General features: G+C 35.5%; 1 protein-coding gene across 1 annotated transcript in view; it reads left to right on the forward strand.

The window, feature by feature from the left end:
- The window catches only part of LOC110111175, a 60,286-nt gene that overhangs the window by 4,729 nt on the left and 36,620 nt on the right, over window positions 1-18,937 (forward strand). Inside the window, exons 4-6 of the mRNA XM_020842936.2 lie at window positions 5,711-5,763; window positions 6,760-6,856; window positions 14,025-14,098. Of these exons, the coding sequence (XP_020698595.1) occupies window positions 5,711-5,763; window positions 6,760-6,856; window positions 14,025-14,098 (224 nt within the window). The remainder of the gene's footprint in view (window positions 1-5,710; window positions 5,764-6,759; window positions 6,857-14,024; window positions 14,099-18,937) is intronic.

Below are 18,937 nucleotides of genomic sequence, written 5' to 3' on the forward strand. Positions count from 1 at the left end.
AAAAATTGGATAGGAAGAAAACTTATTTTTATTATACAAAATTATGTCTATTTATAGATCTATACAAGATATCTTAATAAAGAAATAAATAACTACATAATAAAACATAATTGCCTTAATATAATCCTTCCTAAATTAGCCACCCAAATATAGAAGGAGATAGGCGTGATCCATGTGAGCCTCCCACAAATTCCCATACTGGTCGTGGGATCAAGTGTCAAGAGACGATTGGGATTTAACAAAGATTAGCGTGATCCGGGTGTGCCTCCCATGGATTCCCATTCTGGTAATGGGATCAGGTGTCAAGGGACGGCTAAGATTTTAACACTACCCTGCAAGATGGGGAATACAGATCTGTCATTCCCAGCTTGGTAATTGGTCACAAAAAAGTAGAGTTATCATATCCCTTGGTGCACCATTGAATCCTCCATTTGGTCAAAACTTTGGGAGGAAATAACTTTAGACATTGTGAAAGCGACAAATGATAGCGATGAAGGTTATATCAATCAAGCCTGCAAGGTGCGGGGCAACAATGAAGGCTAGGTTGAACAATAGCCTTCAAGATACCGGAAATGGCAATAAAGGCCGGTGGTGTGATAACAGAGAAAGTGGATTAATTATCCTTCGAGTCTGTCTCCCTCTCGGTTCTCAAGGGAAGACCGACAATGAAAGCACAATAGTACAAAAGGAATTTTTTTTTTTTAGGGTTGCAACAAGCTTCAAGGACAGGAGCAGAAACACACGTCTTGAGCGACTTAGCACTCAACACGCAGATCTCCTCTTTCACAGGTCATCCGACTCCACCTGAACAGACTTCTGTTGGATAGGCTAGTACAGGTGCATGCAAAGCCTCTGATCCCTCTGGTTTGATAAAATGCTTCTCTAATTCCAACTCCCAAACAAAGAGTTCAATGCTGTAGCGTTGGCCATCCCTTCCCTGTGGCGCTCCCATGACACTTTTGATATCTTATATTTCTCTCTTCCACATTCAATTTCTTGGCTTAGTTAAAATGAATTAACCACAGTAAAGCTCATAATTACTAATTAAGTCAAGATTATACAAACATTCATTTTAATTTATATTAATTATTTGAATTTTGAAACAGTGGATGTACACTCAAGACTTGGACATTATCAAGTAGCAATAATTAATGCATCACTCCAAATTATCCTGTCTCTTTCCTAGTATACATCTTTTAAAAAACTTTCTGATAGGAAATACTTGAGTTTGCAAGTCTTCCTAACCAAAACCAGGGAATCTCAACAGCACAATTGCTGTCCACCGCAGGAAATTGCAGAAAAAACAGGAAGAAAATTGAGAAAAACAGTAGAATCTCGTAGGGAAAACGGAGCAAACGCTTTTTATTTCAATGGAGATGAAAAGCACTTGCAAGATACAAATTTCCTTCAATTCGAGAGGAAGGAAAAAAACTCTCCAAGATCTCCGGCAATGCCAAGAGCCCAAAACACAAACCCTAGATCTCCAAATTGATTCAAATTCAAGATAATCCCCCCTTTCCTCCTAATCTCCTAATTAACCATAAATGAGTTTTACAAAATGTCTAAATAGCCCATCGCATTCAAAATTTCCCTCCCAAAACTCCTCCTTGGCCCCCGTCGGATGTGCTCGTTCCGCTCGGTTCCGCCCGCCCTGTTTGTTTCCGCCTCGAGTAGGTGTGGACCGGTCCGGGTTGGACTGGTCCAGCCGGCTCAAGTGCCGGCCTAACACCACTTTAAAACAAATATTGGAAGTATGCCATGAGAGGAGATAAATGCTATAAAAGAAAAGCATATTTAGGAGATCGTTGATCTGTTAAAAGAGAAGAAAACATATAATGTAAATGGATTTTTCTATCAAATTTAGGGCAAACGGAAGCTTGAAATGGTATAAAGTGAGATTGGAGCTAAATGATCTATTCAATCATATGGAATTGATTGTCCAGAAACTTTTGCTCATGCTGCAAAAATGAATACAATTTGCATCTTTATTTTTCTTGTAGCTAATCATGGATGGTATATGCAACAATATGATGCAAAGAATGCTCTCTTACATGTGAACGTTGAAGTCGTCTTTATGGATCCACTATTTGGATTTATTAGTTCTTTCATAAATTACAATGTGCACGCTTAAAAAAAAAAGTCTCTTTATGGCTTTAAAATTTTTTTAGAGAGCACAGTTTCATGGATTCTCAAGATCCATCAATGGAGCTAGATAAAAACAAAACCGTGAAGATCATATCCTCTTCATAAAATATTCACTAATGATAAATTCTCAATTGTCATCATATATATTCGTGATATAACTGTCACAGGTGATAACCATTGAAAAAATGAGTCTATCAAGAAAAATTTGCGGAAGATTTAAAGATAAAAATGTAGGGTAAATTCAAATACTGAAGATTTTAAGATAAAAATGTAGGGTAAATTCAAATACTTCTTGAGAGTAGAAGTTGCTCAATCAGAACAAAGAATATTTTTTTCTTAATAAAAATTTATCACATATCTATTGCATGAAATAAAAATGATTGATTGTAAATCATGTGAAACCTTACTTGAATCAGTTCTAAAGTTTTATATAATCTAAGAAGGAATAAGTTGAGATAGGACAATCTCAAATATTAGTTGAAAAATGATTTTTATACCACGCACCCATTCAAATATTGCATTTGTAGTGAGTCTCAGTAGTCAGTTCATGCATAAACCTAAAGAGTCTCAGTTTTAAGATACTTATAGAATCCTCATATACTTTAAATCTTGTCGTGGTAAAGGAATTTTCTATAAAAAGTAAGATATTTTACAAATTGAAGGGTATGCTGATGGAGACTATGCAGGATCACGGGTATATAAAAAATTCATTGTTGGACATTGTACATTTTTGGGAGTAAGAAACAACTTGCTATTCAAGATCTAGCGTTGAATTTAAATTTAGATCTAGTGCCCAAAGAATTTGTAGTCTTCTATGTGTCAAAATCATTTTGGAAGATTTAAAATCAAATGAGAAGAGCCAATGTAGATATTTGTGGCAATAAATTTGTCATTAGCATTTCTCATGATCGAGTAGAACATGAACGTGCCAAGCATGTGGAGGTACATAGACATTTCATACAAGAGAAATAAGAAAGTGGGTTGATTTGCACTCCATGTGCGCGAACATGAAATCAACTAGCAAACATTTTCACTAAAGGACTCTGTAACCCCACATTCAAAAATTTTTTTAACGACTTGGAATGTTAGATAAATACCGTTTAGTTTGAGGGGGACTTTTAAAAGATCGTTGGACCCACAAGTCAACAAATCTTTGTAAGGATCTTTGATTACATTGATTAAGGGTTTTAAACATTGGATCAATCCTCTTATGATAAGTACACAGATTAAGGGTTTTAAACATTGGATTGATCCTGATATTTATATTGCAATTTGTGTACAACTTTTTTGATGAGGACATTCTGGTGCGTTTATCAGAGGAGACATCGTAGATCGACTACTACGATTAGGAGTCTTTACTTGTGATGCATTTTATGTATTTCTTTTATTTATGTTCTAATTTTTTACCATTGTACTCCTGAGAGGGATTAGTTCGTGTTGTAGCCCAGAGGACAATTTAGTCTTTGTGTTTTGTTCCATGAGGTCTATATATGAAGGCCTTAGTTTTTGTATTGGGATGATGATGGATTAATGAGAATTTTTGCTTTCTTGTTCCCTCAAGTGTTGATAGCTCTAGTGAGAGGTGAAGTCCTTAGGTGAGGGCAAAACAACTCCTGCTAGCCGCAGGACGAGTTCGGTCTCTCGGCTTACACTCCCCTACCATTCCTCCCACTTTTCTTCCTCCCTAGCAGCTGGCCTCCTCCCCAACTTCCTCCAAAACAGCCGGCCTCCCTCCTCCTCTAACTGCCGACCTCTTTCCCCTCTCCACCTCAAGCCACCGGCCCCCTCCCCACACAACCCAACCCTACGGCCCCAAGCCCCACCGCCAATCCTTTCCCCCACCGAACCCCAAGATTCGACCCCTCCCCTAGCCGCAGGCCTACCTAGCTCACACCCTAGCCGCCAACCCACTCCTACACTAATCCCTTGATTTCAAATTCAAATTGCTCTTAAATACCTTCATAATTTATCCTATTATTAATTTAGATAGTCTCTTAATTTGAATTCAAATAGATTTGAATTTCAAATCCTCTCCTAATTAATAAATCTATTTTAGGAAGCTCCCCTAATCGCTCACAATCTAAAATTAATTTGGATTTAATTCCAAATCACACATTCATTGCATGTAGACACATTCGTTGAATGTGGACACCCTCCCCCCTTAGGCCGACCCCGCTACCCCTCTCTCTCTTAATTACTTCCTCCTATTAATGCTCTCAAATAAAGCCCCTCCCATCTACGAATGCCGCCCCACCCTAGCTCAATTAGAGGAAATTCAAATTTTGAATTATTCTCTCCTTCCATCCTTGAAATCTGAAATTAAATTTCAAATTTTAAATTGTTTTCCCTTCACCAACATAAACCTAAAATCTAAAATTAAAGTGACCCCTCCCCTAGCCTTGTCCGACCACCCAAACCTCTCCCTCCTCGCCTTCTCTTCTTCCTTGCTTCATACACCATCCAAGGAAGAAGAAACACAACTCCGGCTTAAGTCCCCATGAATGGCCGATCCTGAACAAGACCATGGGTTCATATATGATCATCAAGGACGAGTAGATGTGTTGAGATCACCCTTCTTCAACATCAACTTGGAGATCGACCACATCGTCGAAGACTACTTCGATCAGATCCTTTTCACTTTGACGACCACCATCGACGAGCACCAAACCCTCAGACAGTGCAAGTTCTCCAACATCCACCGACTTCTTCCCCTCCGGATAATTTTTCATTGGGTAATATTATAGGCGTCTTCTATCTTTTGGTGGAGTCATTAAGTTTGCTGAACTTATTCTTCCGCTAAATAGCTCTCAAGAGTGTGAGTGAGGGGAACTCAAGATGAATTTTCTAATTGTTAACTGGTGGATTTCTACTACTTGTGCATCTAGCTTTATTATAAGTTTGTTATTATTTTAAATTGCCCTCCTAATCTAGTTTGTAACCACATGCCAAAGCAAAACAACTAAGAAATCCTAGAATCTAAATCTAGTGAAACATTAATTTTAAAATTGGCAAGCTTAGCAACTTTTATTAAATTCTTGCAATTCCTTTTATGTTTCACATCACTTTCCTATTTTAGCCGTCAACCGGTTTTGAGAATTTTTTGCTTAAAAAAAAAATAATTTTGATTTATTTTCATTATAAACTTTTTGGAGAGCTCTTTAAATTCTTCAATGGGAAGTCTATATATTTTTCCACACTTTGTTTAGAGTCATGCCATAAAATTCAAGCTAGTATTTTCTGTTTTTCTACAGAAAGTTAAATACAAGGTTTCCCAAGTTTAAAATATTTTGATTGACGGGAAGCGGCTCCACTGATACATTCAAAGGAACTTAGAATTAATCACCCAGGATGAATTAGATGCTAAGGTTGCGTCTAGGATTGCTGAAACACTCAAGGTGCTAAAATGCTACCGTGCTTGCATCAGTGGGCAAATACTTTTACTAAGCTTTAAAAATAAATAAATTTATTGTTAATTCATAATCACCTGATTGTTATTTCTCATTATGATGGGGTTTCTTGCTAATTATAGAGGTAAACCTCAGCATAACATTCTCCTCTGACGCAGATTCTAGAAGCACCAAATGAAGAGGAAGTCTCTCTGCTTTTGGAAATTTTTGGGTAAGGCTGTTCTTTTTTTAACCCTTTCTTCTGTAGCTTACTCATCTTTAAGAAGCAATTTATATCTCAATAAAGCTACTATAAGTTTGATAACGACAATTTTTTGGTTAGGCGTATAAAATATTCATGCGCTTCTTCCCAAAGTGCCTGCCTTTTGCTTCTTAAAAATCGCATCAATTTTGTTTCTTCTATAGATGGACCACTTTGTTTAGTATGACGCAACCCTTGTCCCAAATTTGAGTATATAACCATTTAAAAACATCGTAACTATCTTACCAGTTCTTACTGATGTTTTCTGTTGGGTCTTACTGCCATTTCTTTTAGGTTTTTTCATATTTAATCCTTTCTTGTATCCGATGACAAATTAATACTATCATAACATATTGTAGTGGTTTTGTTGTTGATTGCTTTAGGTATAATGCTTTTAGATCTAGTTATACTCACCAATCGATTGTTGCTTTCCTTCTAGTTTCAAGTTTCTGTTTTGTAGTTTCCTTTATACTGTTTCATGTTTAGTTGATTCCTTTTTTTCCTTCTTGGGTTTAGCTCCCTTGACTCTGGGTTAAACCTGAGGTATGAACAAATTTTATCAAGTTTATTTCAATAGTTCGCAACCCCCTTAACTTCCACAATGATCTAGATTAGACAATGAAGCGCAATAAATCTGAAAGGTCTTAAAATATGTATTATCACATGGGATAAAAAAATTAATCATGCTATGAATTTGGTTTTAATGAGAACCCGTAGCCATAGCACCCGCTTGCAAGCATATACCTATTTTTTCCATAGAAACTTTACTGATATTTTTTAACATCTTATTGAAGCGGATACTACATGACTCTTTTGAAAATTTTCTACATATGATTGGTTTTGCAGTCCATGATTATGAAATTTTATATTTTAAAATGCTCAATTTAGTTTTTTTGACTTTTCTAAATTTGATTGTTTGTCACTTCGAAGGATTTTGTTCTAAGTTGTTACGGTAATTATTTGCAGACTCTGTTTTACAGGAGGGAAGGAAGTTCATAATGCAATTATTAGCAGCATTCAGGATTTGGCCAAAGCATTCTCATCGTACCAAGATGAAGTACTGGTATATCTATTTACGATCATCTTTTCCTTTGAAAGCAAGTACAGAGCTTCATTGGACAGTATAAGATTTGAAATAATAATATTGAAAAGTATTGATAAACAGCATATATGTTTTTATTTATGTTTATATCCTCATAATTGATAATATTTTTTCATACCCTCTAATGCGGATATCCCATCTTGAAGATTTTCAAAGGAGGAGACGACGATCAACGGCTGAGATCATTCCACCTTATCTTAATTTGTTACTTCTAATTTTTATTTTTATTATGAATTTTCCGTTTTTACCCTTACTTAAGAGGGTCGTTCTATGTAAGCCCTAGGGGCATATGTATCTTGTTTTAGTTTTTTAGGCCTATAGATAGAGGCCCTTACTTGTGTAATGTAATGTTGGATTATTAATAAAAAAAGAATTGGAGCATTTGTCTTGATCTCGGTGTGAGTTCTAGAGAGGAAAAGTCCTATGGGAGGATAACCTTATTTCCACCAGCCGTAGGATGGATCCAGGCTCGTGGATTGAAGTCCCTCGGGGAGGGCAACGTAGTACCCACCAGCCACAGGAAGAGTTCGGGCTCGTGGTTTGTATCTTTTTTTTTTCTTCTTTATTTTTGTTTCTTCTTATTTTTCCTAATCGCCACCTCAATCTTCTCTCCAATATGCCGGCTTCATCCCCTCCACACAAACCCGCCAGCCTCTTCCCCCTACTCCACCCAAAATCCAAACTGATCCCCTCCAACTTAAACCGTCGGCTCCCACCAAGCATAGCTGCCGGCCTTGCCACCTAATCTTGCCCTTCCCCACACCCTAATTTTACTACTTTCCTAAAATAATGTTACTTATTTAGAAAGATTTTGAATTCAAATTCAAATCATTTTGAATTTCAAATTCTTTTCCTAAATAACTACTCCATCTCAAGAAACCACCTCAATCTATTCCAATCTGAAATAAATTCAGATTTAATTTAATTCCCCACATTCAATGAACCTAGACACCCTCTCTCCCCAATTCAAATCTTCCCCATTAATTCCTAGGCCCATTAATGATCCTCAAATCAATCAATCAAAGCCCAATTAATTCCTTCCCTTAAGGCTGAGATTATTTTCAGACTTTTGAATCCATTTTTTTCCCTATTCAAGTTCAAATTTATTGGAATTAAATTCCTTTTCCCCCTCCTCCCTATTGCCGGCCACTTCCCCATCTTCTTTCCCTTAAACTAGTTGACCAAGCCCTTATTTCATCCCTCCCAACACCAATTCCTGCAGGTTTTCACATTGCATGCCTGCTGTCCTGCATACAAAAACCAATCCTTTGATGTCCCGAAGGAGAGTAAGTGTTGTCCTGAATCTCTCGTGGCTTCTCCTTTCTGTCCAGAATTCATGTAGGCAGATTTCTCTCTGCTGTCCTCAAATTTCAGCAGGAATACGCGCTGTCCTGCTTACTAGGTGGCATTTCCCCTGTAGGCCAGAAAATTCCAGCCAAGATCCTTGTTGTCTAGTCCTCCGGAAAGGCGTCACTTGCTGACCAGAAGCTCCAGTACATCAAATATTGATGTTCATTCTACATCAGTTTGGTATCAGAGCATGGTTACCTGGGATGCGGACTCGACGGAGTCGAGCTCTTTTCCACCCCGGGAGAATGATGCAGACATCCGATCATGAAGATTTTCAAAGGAGGAGACGACGATCGACGACCGAGATCATTCCACCTTATCTTAATTTGTTACTTCTAGTTTTTATTTTTATTATGAATTTTTCATTTTTACCCTTACTTAAGAGGGTCATCCTATGTAAGCCCTAGGGGCATATGTGTCTTGTTTTAGTTTCTTAGGCCTATAGATGGAGGCCCTTGTGTAATGTAATGATGGATGATTGATTAAGATTTCTTCATTCCTTGAGTTCTTGTAAGAGCTTGAGAGTTTAAGAGATAAATCCCTAGGCGAGGGAAAACGGATCACCCACCAACCTTGGAGACGGCCGGGTTCATGGTTTGTTTATCGTTATTGTATTTTCTTTCTTTCCTTCTCCTTTTCCTCCCAGCCGCCCGATTCACTAGCTGAACCACCACTGCCGGCATTACTTTCCTCTTCCCAAACCCTTAACCGCCGGCCATTTAAAACCCCACCTCCACCCGTCGCCTACACTTAACCCGCCACCCCATCAACGGCTAATCCCCATTGCCGGTCACCCGTAGGCCTCTCCCTCCATCCCCACTTACTATCAATTCTTTCCTAAATTAGAATTCATAAATTTGGTAACTCATTATTGATTAAATTCAAATCAATTTGAATTTAAAATAGTTACCTAATTTATAAATCTTATTTTAGGAAACCTATTAAATTAAATATTATTTAAATTTTAAATTAAGAGAGGATGGGATATTTCTTTCCAATTTAAGTAAGCATTAATTACCACATTAAAGTCCCTCCTCCCCCTATAAGCCGCCGGCCCCCCCTTGGATTTTGGAATTGGATTTGTTTCCTAAAGCCACCTCCTCTCTTGGAAACAATTCAAATTCTTTCCCTTTTCTCTTGGTCTAAATCTCCAAGGTCCACTTCAATTTCTGTCCACAAAATTCAGCCCCCACGTTGGAAATAATTCCAAAATCTAGCCGCCTCCTCCTTGGCAGATTTGCTGAGTTTTACGTCTCCAATTTCCTCCTAAATTCCATCCGGTTTATATTTTCTTGCTCCCCAAGCTTGCTGCCAGAAGTTCCTTCATCTGCCACTTGGTTTTCCTTCAACCTGAAGGTTTACAAACGACTTCCTTGAGAGGACAGCTTACTGCCCAATAGTTCCCGCCGGCTCCTTTATAGTTACTTTGTCTTTTAGTCATTTAACTTCTGCTTTATAAGTTATATTGTTGTAGTTATCTCCATTCTTTTGTGTTATAAATTCAATGTATTTGATTTTATTTCATCTAAGTTTCTATATCACTTAATTAATAGTATTAACTAATAATTATAAATTTAACATTAACTAATTTCCATATGATTTATTTAATTTTGATCTTTTAATCCTAAGCTTTCATCTTTTATATCATTTATTTTAGGGGTGTCAAATTTTGACACGACCCAAACCCGACTTGAAAAAATTTGGGTTCGGGTTGACCCGGTTAGCAAACGGGTCGGGTTCGTGTCCGAATAGCTGACCCGATTTGAGTTTTGGGTCGAATTTGTGTTGACCCGGAAACCCGAAAATAACCCGAAAATGACCCAGAATTGGTTCTGCCCGGCCTACCTGCCCTGCCCGCGAAAAGACCTGGCTCCGACGCGTCGAGTCGAGCTGCAATGCTCAGTCCGCGACTCCGCGTCAGCCGTCAACGATCAGTTGCGTGACGCGACTCGCGTTGCGTCTCTTTGCCGGCTCGCTGCTCTTCGCGCTTAGCACGACGCAGCTCGGCCGCTGCTGCTGCTGTACCGCTGCTTTGCCGGGATTGCTTGCCGCCTCGCCGGAACTGGAAGTAGCGCCACATCTTTAGCCGTATCCCTTAAATTCGTGTTGGGTTGGGTCAACCCGGAAACCCGACGAGTCGGGTCCGAATTGAACAAACCGACCCGTTTACAAAATCGGGTCGTGTCATATAGCGCCGGGTCAGTTTCAAGTTCGACCCGAATCCGACCTGTTGACCCGAATTGACACCCCTAATTTATTTATTCTTACAAGAGGTCTCACTTTCAAACTCTACAATCTATTAATATTATAAACCTACAAACTCCACAATTTCTAAATGCAATAAACTTGAGTGCATCAATTTATCTCTACAACAACAACAACAACAACAACAACAACAACAACAACAACATCAACATCTATCCTTTATCTCACTATGTTAGGTCGGCATCAATTTATTCTTATTTCAGGGAAAAAAATTGCCATTTAGTATTTACCCTTATATATTCACATTGTGATTGTAAACTCCTTAGTAAGTTTTCTAGAGGAGGTTCTTTATTCATGTTGCATTTTTATTATGATTTGAAGCACTTAGGTAAGCTTGCAAGATGAGGCCATAAGATGTTCTTTATCGTATTTGATCTCAACATCATAATATATTTGAAAAAAAAAAATTGAATAATATTTTGATATAAAATTTATTAGGACAGACTTAAAATTATTAGATTTGCTTTGAGATTAGTGTAATACAAAATCTTCATATGCATTCCTGCATTCCTAATCGTAAAGCAAATGCAATGATTTTCAAGCTTATTCTGATACAATTTGTATTAAAATGTACTGACAATACTTTCATTAGCTTTTGTGTTAATAGTTAGTAATTTTCAACCTATTCATTGACGATGTTGTATAGATCTCATTGTTGGACAGTAAAAAGTTTTTAATGTCTAAGTTGTGTATGCCAGTGAGAATTTTAAGACAAATGCATGGATAGCTAAAAATGGTAAATTAAGAAATTAATATTCGAGAATGATTAGAGTGAGAACTATCTAAGATAAAGCAATTTAAAATTTATTTAGGTGGTCTGAGTATGTACAAAGAGGGTTATAAAGTGAACATATTAAACTAGTGTGTAAAATTAGTACCATAGGATTAAGAAGCATAAGGATTTGCAAAGCATAGATTTACTCACACAAAATTGTGTATTGGAACTTATGACAAATGGCCATTCAGGAAACCGATCCTAAATAGTTGGGATAAGCTAAAGATGATGAGTTTGTAAGTACATCTTCAGTTTATTATTATTTTTGTTTTAGTTTAAAGAATTGGAAGCGCTAACAAGTATTTAGTTAGGTCATGCTATTCCTATGAATACGCCCCTTCATTTGTTATCATTAGTTTATGAATATTATTTAATTCTTGGTCTGGGATTTTTGGCCAGCACTAATATTGGTCTTTGGATTATGTGAGGCTTTCCCTTGCCTTTTAGAGTGTTGGAGATCATTGAGATGGCCAATTCCTTTGTTCATCGTTAAATTCTTTCTGCCGTATTTTTCTTCTATAGTCGCCAACAACATCTCTTTCCATCAAAATGTGGAGCGTAATTCTATAAATTTGTATCTCAGAAGGCTTACAAAGAGAGTACTGAGTAGAACAAAAATTAAAATTTTTTATGATTTGTATAATATATATGGTACTAAGGGAATGATAAAAGGAAATATATAGAATAATTAATGTAAGAGTTTAGCGATCTAGGGATTTTATTCAAATTAACTACATTTGAAGTGAAAATAATAGGATATTGGATAAAGATGATGACATCCGAAGAAGGTAAAACTATTGATTAAGAAATTATGAAGTTATTTATGGGGAAAAAAAATTTTGGAAGAACAGAAAAAACAATATGATGTAATATATTATTGATTGATTAAAAAAAAGTTAGATGAAATTATTCTATATAAGATGCATGAAGGCATTAGGTTCAGATGAGATTCTTATTGAGATCTCAAGGGTTACAAAGGATATTGCTGTGATTTGTTTAATAAATATTTTTTATAAAATTTTGAAGACTAAGATGATATCAAATGATTGAAGAAACATTTTAGTATCAATAATTAGGAACAATGACGATGTTCAAGATTTTGCTAATTATAGAGTAATCAAGCTTATGAGTTGTGATGGATCTATGGGTGATTTATGGAATATACTTTCAAAAAATTTCATAAATTTTAGAGAACCAATTTAGTTTTATGCTAAATTAATGGAGAAGTATAGAAAACGAAGAAAATATTTTCATATGTAGGGGTGTCAATTCGGGGCGGGCAGGGGCAGGGCAGAGCGGGCAGCGGCCGGGCAGCGAAAAATTCAAATTTTTTTAAAATAAACGGGTTTGCGGGTTGACCCGGCAACCCGCCGGGTTAACCCGAACCTGACCCGTTTATCAAACGGGTCGGGTCCAACCCGGATTTTCGGGGTCGGGTCTGGGTCGGGTTTTCGGGTCGTGTCAAATATTGACACCCCTATTCATATGTTTGGTCATGAAAAAATATTCATATGATTTTTCTTGATCATGGGAAGACATATGATTGAGTACAATGAACAAAAAAAAAAAAAGATTGAGTACAATGATAATTGATTTGATGTTCTTTAAGGTTAAATGGTGTGTTTCAAATATATGTTGACATTAGTAAAAATATTTATGATGGACTACTTGTTTGGAGTTACCCATTTATTTTCAATTCTATAGATTTACATTAAATATCATCATTGAGTCTTTATATTTTTGTATTGGTTATGATGATTCTTACAAATGATATTTAAATTGAGCTGCTTGGCATCTTCTTTTTGTGGATGATATAGTTCTAATATGCCCTTTTTTGTTTTTAATCTATTATTTTCTTACTCTACATATATAAGTGATATAATAAACAAGGGCAAACATTGTTATTGTTAATAAAAATATTACAATATTTCATTAGCAGGCACAATTTATTGCTAAAATCATACGTATTTAAAATATATTTAGTCATATAAAGAAATAATTTTTAAGAAAGAAAAATGATATAAATAATAAAATAATTTAGATAATATCATAATAGTAACTTTTCTTAAAAATAGGAGTATATGTAATGAGTATTGTTTATAATTATTGTAATCATCATGCAAAGTATAAAAATTGATTATTTAAGCCCATTAAGAGCTGCTTTTAGTTTTTTTTAAATATCTATAAAATTGTGAGTTAATCACTTATAAATATAAAATGAATTTGTTTTCATGAATTATCCATTTCTGTAATTCTTTTTTCTTGCATTTAAACAGAGTTTGTTTGCTAGTACTTTGTAATGCATGTTATTCCTTCTGCTATTTCTAGAATAACAAATCAAGCTAAATAAGGTGGACTGTGAATTGTTGCAAAGAAGTAAACCTGACTTTTCTTTGCCATCAACATAAGGATTCCTTTTCTGTTTTCTGTGATTCTCTGAGATTTAGAAATTACGTCCACCATTAGTTCTCTCTTTTGATGCCATAGCCTGTGTCACATGATCATATCTCAGTTCGCTACTTGGCTTGACAAGTCAACTTTAGAAGATTGAGGATAAATAGATGGGTTTAATCTTTGGAGTTTCTATTCTGATTTTATTAGATATGTCTAGTATTTTATTGATAATTGTTGAGCATTATTTGATTACTTCAAGGATTGTTCATTCTTTTTTGACGTGCACAATGTATAAATACTCAAAGGCGGATGTATATTCTAGTGTGTTGTGGACATATTTCTCAGGTAAAGAGGGAGGAACTACTTCAGTTTGCTCAAGGTGCCGTTTCAGGGCTGAAGTTAAATGCTGATGTTGCAAGGTCGGCAAGCAACTTTATCGTGTTTTTATTTTACTGTCAGTTTTCAGGTATTATTCATGGTTATGATCATTTGTTCAACCACGAGAGGTGTAGTTATTTCTGTATGTATTGTATAAATTACAAAAACAGAATGATGTTGCATGGTTTGTGAGCAACTTTGTTGTGTTTTAATTTTAATGCCTGCGACCATGTTTTGTTTATTTTAAAACACAGAAAATGCTATTTAGTTTTTATATATTTTCAGAAAAAAAAACTAGGCAAATGATTGATGTGCCTTTATGAAACATTCAAGCAAGCTTTTTTTCTTAATGTAAATTTTCTGAATTTCGCTCGATTATATGCTATTACTTCTGTTATACTAATTCGCTTGTTTTAATAATTATCTAATCCTTCTCGTCTGGGCAATGTGTAATGAATTGGAGTACATTTAGGCCTTAACATCCATATCAGCTCAACTACAATAATTGAACTAGTAAAAACTACCGTTACTATAAGCATCATGGACTGTCCAACTTTTGCTTATATGTGTGAACCATTTTTACGGCCTATCTTCATCTAACACTTTATATGCTTTCATAACCATCTTGTAAATGCATCAATTGATTGATGTAGGACATTTTATGGAATGTAGGTGTAGCGTGCAATGTAGTTATAGATACATTCAGCCCATGAAACAAATATGCAGTTTTAATGGGAGACAAACTATTAAACAACAATATTCTACTTTTGATGAAATCGAAGATGGTTAAATTCCAATTCAGATGTAATGAGTTTTAGCTTTGTAAAATACATAATAATAAGAAATTTAATGATCATGAGACATATGAATAGTTGAAACTTATACAAAAGTAGGTTAATCTTATTGTTTTGATTTTGACAAAGCTTAATCTCACTTCCAACCAAAGAAAAAAATCAGTTAGTGAAGGGGGGGGGGGGGGGGGGGGGGGGGGGGAAGAGAGGAGAGGGGGAGAGAGAGAGAGAGAGAGAGAGAGATAGGAAAAATTGACTCCTAAAAAATATTCTTATGCTTTTACAAGGAATCAACCTCTCTTAGAATTCTGCAAGTCACATAGTTGTTTAATATCATGATATGTAGAAAGTTGAAGGATTTGCACATCCAAACTCAAAGTTTTATTAACCATAAAACTAATTTCATTTGCATCAGATACACGCATTTAGACTGCTAACTATGATAAGAAGAAACTGCTGGAGGAGGATTCGAAAGTCCACAAGAATCCCAACTGCAAAGAAGATATGTTCCCAACCTAGAAATCTTGTAAGTAAGAACCCCCGCTAGCCAGCGATAGTCCCACCTCTAATTTACAACCCTAGACAAGAGAAATATGAAGAACCTAGACATGTTGAAGGAAGAAGCTGTGAAAACAGCTAAATTAAGTAGTTGCAAGAAAGGTATCCACTAAAAAACCACAAATGAATCCCTGGCAATTGTACTAAAAGGCGACTTAATCCATTTTGCCTGCCTATGAAAATTTTAGCTTTGAGGAATTCTTTCTACAAAATTAGGTATACTTGTTGGATTTTTCAATTGAGTTGTCATTTGTAAGTTTATCTCTAAAATTTGCAAGTTACATTTGGTATCCACCATTAATAATGGACGTAATTTCATAAACAATAAATAATATTCTTAGGAAGAAGATTAAAATATTTTTCTTATGAATATCACGATTGTAAAACTAGCAGGAGGTTTAAATGAAAAGAATTGAAGGCATTTATAGATGGTTCACGATATAAAATTAGATAACGCACATTAAAAAATTGGACTAATGTATTGATTTTTTTTTTTAATTTTTGACTTTTATGTAGTCAACCAAGTTTTATTTTATGATTTTATGTGATCATGCTTTTTATGAAACTATTTTCCAGAAGGGTTGATGAAAGAAACTTTTATGGATCTTGATAGACCATCATCTTATCTTTATTTGAATTTCACATATCTTATTTAACATGTGCATTAAATTTTTAATTGTTATACAAGTTTCAATGAATTTTTTATAGAAGTTAGGCTATGAATAATTGATATTGTAGTAGGATGTGATGCTTATAGGGTAACAATGAAATACTTCTTAATGGATAAATAATTGGTATTTGATAGGAAACAAGATTCTTCTTACCAACTTGATTTTGTTGCGCATGGTAACAAACATGCATAAACCATTTCTCGAAGTATGTGTCTAGATTGTCCAAGTCTCGATAGTTCACTCTAGGTTTTCTCGTTAAAAAACAACATCAATGAAGATGTATATGCGCACTATTATATGGTGGAGATTGCAAATTTTCATGAATTTTCCATTGTTCCCTCAACGTGGGAACTTGCTTTTTTCTATTTTTTGTAAGGATCAACGAATCCAATAATATTTTTGTTTCAATTTTTGGAGCTTTTCTCCCTTTGAAAGATGGGGTTAAAGGTGTATATTTATATATATTATCATGCAATGAAGTTCTTATGAAAGTTTCAATAATATGCTCTTCTTATAACTGAATAATCACATTTTATATAAACAAACAACTTTTATGAAGGAAAAAAATCCAAATAGTTTAATTATTAAGAGTAATGGACTATGTACATTTGGAATCAACCTAACAATAGAGTATTATCTTTTATTTTTTTCTTCAAGGCAATTGTGATTAATCAATTCATGAATATGTTGTTATGATTTGATTTTTCCTGTAATTTTTTTTTCTTTTAATTTTAAATCAAATAATTAAGAATAAAAAAATATTTTTGTTATCGTTTTAATTGCTAATTCACTAAGAGTTGATTTTTAAAATTATTTCTTTGGTTTAAATTACATCATATGAATGATCTGTGCTGTTCAAAGTTAGGAACACTAATTGAGGTTTAGATTCATATACGATGTCATATTAAATTTTAGTTTTAGATTTATATTTTAACTCTTGTTCAATTTTAGGACCATATGCATGAATATATTATAATGTAGACTATAGTACACATTCAGTTGCAAATTATGATGCAAGTTTGTATTTGGTTCTAAATTTAAGATTAATTATAGAATCATTTTGTAGCTTCAAATATTTTTCATTTCAATGCTACACCTTGAAGGGTAAAAACAGTGAGAAAACAAGGAATAGATTCGTAGGAGATGAAAAATGAAATACGAAATTATATTGTCGAAATAATTAAATAAACACTGGAAATAGATGCTAGAATACCACAAGATACAAGTGATCCACTATTGGAGTGGTGGATCGACTTTCCCAAACCTAAGCGCAGCTAGGCACCAAGAATGCAACAACTCTCTAAAAAAAACAGCAATTAGCACATACTAAACTTAAAGAAAATAGCCCTGTTTATACACAACTCAACACTTCCTTCTATGGTGGTAATTAAAAGTGTGGAGAGTCCTAATTGTGGCTTTTCATGTTCCAAGGGTGGCTTTTCATATCACAAGAGTGGCTTTTCATATCCCGAGGATGGCTTTTCATATCCCAAGGGTGATTTTTCATGTCTTGAGAATGTCTTTTCATATCTCAAAGGAGGTGGGCCCAATGGTGCTAATCTCGTAATAATACTCGCCTCCCAAACAAGCAACTTGTCCTTAAGGTGGAAGGATGAAAATTATTTCTTGATCACCTCATACGATTCCCACGTAGCTTCATAATCAAATGGATCCCTCCATCGAATTAGAACCTCCTTTGCTCCTATCGCCCCTCGCCATATTCTAACGACCTTCATGTTTTTAAGAATCATCTCAATGTCCTCAGTCACTGTCCTAGGTAGCAAGGAAGAGGGTGTGTGATCTCTGATAGCACGCCTCAGTTATGATACATGGAATACTGGGTGTATTGATGATGATGCTGATAACCTCATACGATAGGCTACTGCCCCGATACAATTTGTCACCTCATAAGACTTGAAGTAACGTTGTGATAGCTTCTCATTCTTCCTCTTAGCCAGTGTCTTTTGCCAGTATGGTCTCAATTTCAAATAAATTATTTTCCTCGGGCTCGAACTATACTTCCTGTTTGTGTTCATCTACCTTCTTTTTCATAAGTAGTTAATTTCTCAGCAGATGCCTTTGAGTTCTGCTAGTATCTTGTCTCTCTCCTCCAAGTATTGATATGCAATGGATACTGGTGTAATGCTCTTCCCGTAAGTATCAAATGAGGTGGATCCCTCCCATACATAATCCTGAAAGTGGTAGTTCACGCAGCTGTGGAAAGATGTATTATATCAATACTTCGCCCATACTAATCATTTGGCCGATAGTTTTGGTGTGTCAGATATAAAACAACGCAAGTATGTTTACGTGCTCCTATTAACCACTTTCATTTGGTCATCCGTTAGTGGGTGATATGTCGTGCTCCTTTTTAGGATCGTCCCTTATATCTTGAATAATTTCCTTCAAAAAATGACTGAGGAATACCTTTTCTCTATCTGATGTTATAAATTCAGTAATGCCATGTAAGCACACTACCTTTTGAATAAAAATCGTGGCGACTAAGATAGTAGTGTAGGGATGTCTTAGCGGAATGAAATGGGCATACTTGCTTAGTTGTTCTAACACCACCAGTATCACTAAATATCCCTCGGAGCATGACAAACCCTCAATGAAGTCCATCGTCACTTCCTCCCAAACCTACTTAGGTAAATCTAATGGTTGCAGTAACCCCCCCCCCCGGTTGTCAAGTACTTGTGTCACAGACACACATCACACCTTGCTACCATACCTTCTACATCCCGATGCATTCTGGCCCATTATAACTCAGGTAATAGTCGGTTGTATGTCTTTTTTACTCTTGAATGTTCCCCTATCGCACTGTCATGAAACTCCTGCAGTAGCTTGGGAATGTAACATG

The sequence above is a fragment of the Dendrobium catenatum genome, unplaced genomic scaffold (assembly GCF_001605985.2).
Source record: "Dendrobium catenatum unplaced genomic scaffold, ASM160598v2 fragScaff_scaffold_621, whole genome shotgun sequence".
NCBI classification, from domain to species: Eukaryota; Viridiplantae; Streptophyta; class Magnoliopsida; order Asparagales; family Orchidaceae; genus Dendrobium; species Dendrobium catenatum.